Source organism: Dendrobium catenatum, unplaced genomic scaffold (genome assembly GCF_001605985.2).
Source record: "Dendrobium catenatum unplaced genomic scaffold, ASM160598v2 original_scaffold_172591, whole genome shotgun sequence".
Taxonomy (NCBI): domain Eukaryota; kingdom Viridiplantae; phylum Streptophyta; class Magnoliopsida; order Asparagales; family Orchidaceae; genus Dendrobium; species Dendrobium catenatum.
This window is the reverse complement of record NW_021491013.1, coordinates 1-1,117: the sequence shown is the minus strand read 5'-3', so window position 1 is coordinate 1,117 and position 1,117 is coordinate 1. Positions and strand designations below refer to the sequence as shown.

At 44.4% G+C, this 1,117-nt stretch overlaps 1 protein-coding gene across 1 annotated transcript; it reads left to right on the top strand.

Moving 5' to 3' along the window:
* Positions 1-425: 425 nt before the first annotated feature.
* Positions 426-1,110, top strand: LOC110113781 (AAA-ATPase ASD, mitochondrial-like; the record flags this gene model as incomplete). Its single annotated transcript, XM_020846474.2, has 1 exon — positions 426-1,110. A coding segment is annotated over exon 1 (583 nt), but the record flags the coding sequence as incomplete, so codon positions are not given.
* Between the last annotated feature and the right edge of the window lie 7 nt (positions 1,111-1,117).

The window sequence follows — 1,117 nt, the reverse complement described above, 5'->3', positions numbered from 1 at the left end:
TTACATTACTTTCTTGAATATTATACTCAAATTTTATATCAAATTATATTTTATATAGAAAATGAAAAAAGTTTTGGATTTCTTTACAAACTCAAAATATTTTCGTATTTTTCGAAGAAAATAAAAAAATGGATTAAAAGCTAAAACCCACTGTCTTACGATATTGGTCTTTTTAAAATGTCTACATAATAACATTTATAATTTATTCATATAATTGCCTTTCTTCGGTCCAGCAAAGTGTGCTTACAACCCTGCTTGGATTACATCGGTCTTCGGGTCGTCGGCAAGTCAATTCGTCATTCGAAATCATTTTAAATTTTTAAAGAAAATATTTAAAAATATAAATATAACGTATAGCTTGTCCGGCAAGAATTATACTATAAAAGAGATAATCTTTTAAAATAAAAAACAAATAAAACTGTAGATAAACACCTGCCATGGAATCTTGAACGGTACTGTCCTATCTATAAAGTGCAGCATACTTAGCGCGCTAGCCCTTACCAGAGCAAGAGAGAGAGAAAGCAGGAATGGGAATGGAGGAAAAGTGGGCGGGATGGGGCTCTGCTCTGGCGAGCGCAATGTTCCTGTGGGCAATGTTCCGGCAGTACTTCTCCAGCATTCTCGGTGACCGCTTGGGCGTCCACGCCATGAAGCTCGTCTCCATCTTCTATCCTTACATCGAGATCACCTTCTTCGAGTACACTGGCCAGCGCCTCAAGCGTAGCGAGGCCTACGCCGCCGTCGAATCTTACCTCTCCGCTTCCTCTTGCTCCAAGCACGCTCGACGTCTGAAGGCGGATTCCGACCGCTCCGGCTCCGGCTCCGGCTCCGGCTCCACCCTCATCCTTGCCATGGACGACCACGAGGAGGTCATTGACTCTTTCTCCGGCGCCAAACTGTATTGGTCCTCTCAGATCGCTCCTTCGAAATCCCATGCTATTTCCTTCTACCCCTCTTCCCCCGACCGCCGCTTCTACCGCCTTTCTTTCCACCGCCGACACCGCGACCTCGTCGCCGAATCTTATCTCCGCCACGTGCTCGATGAAGGCAAAGCCATCGGGCTCAAAAACCGCGTGCGAAGGCTTTATACGAACAATACCAGTTATGATAGCTATGA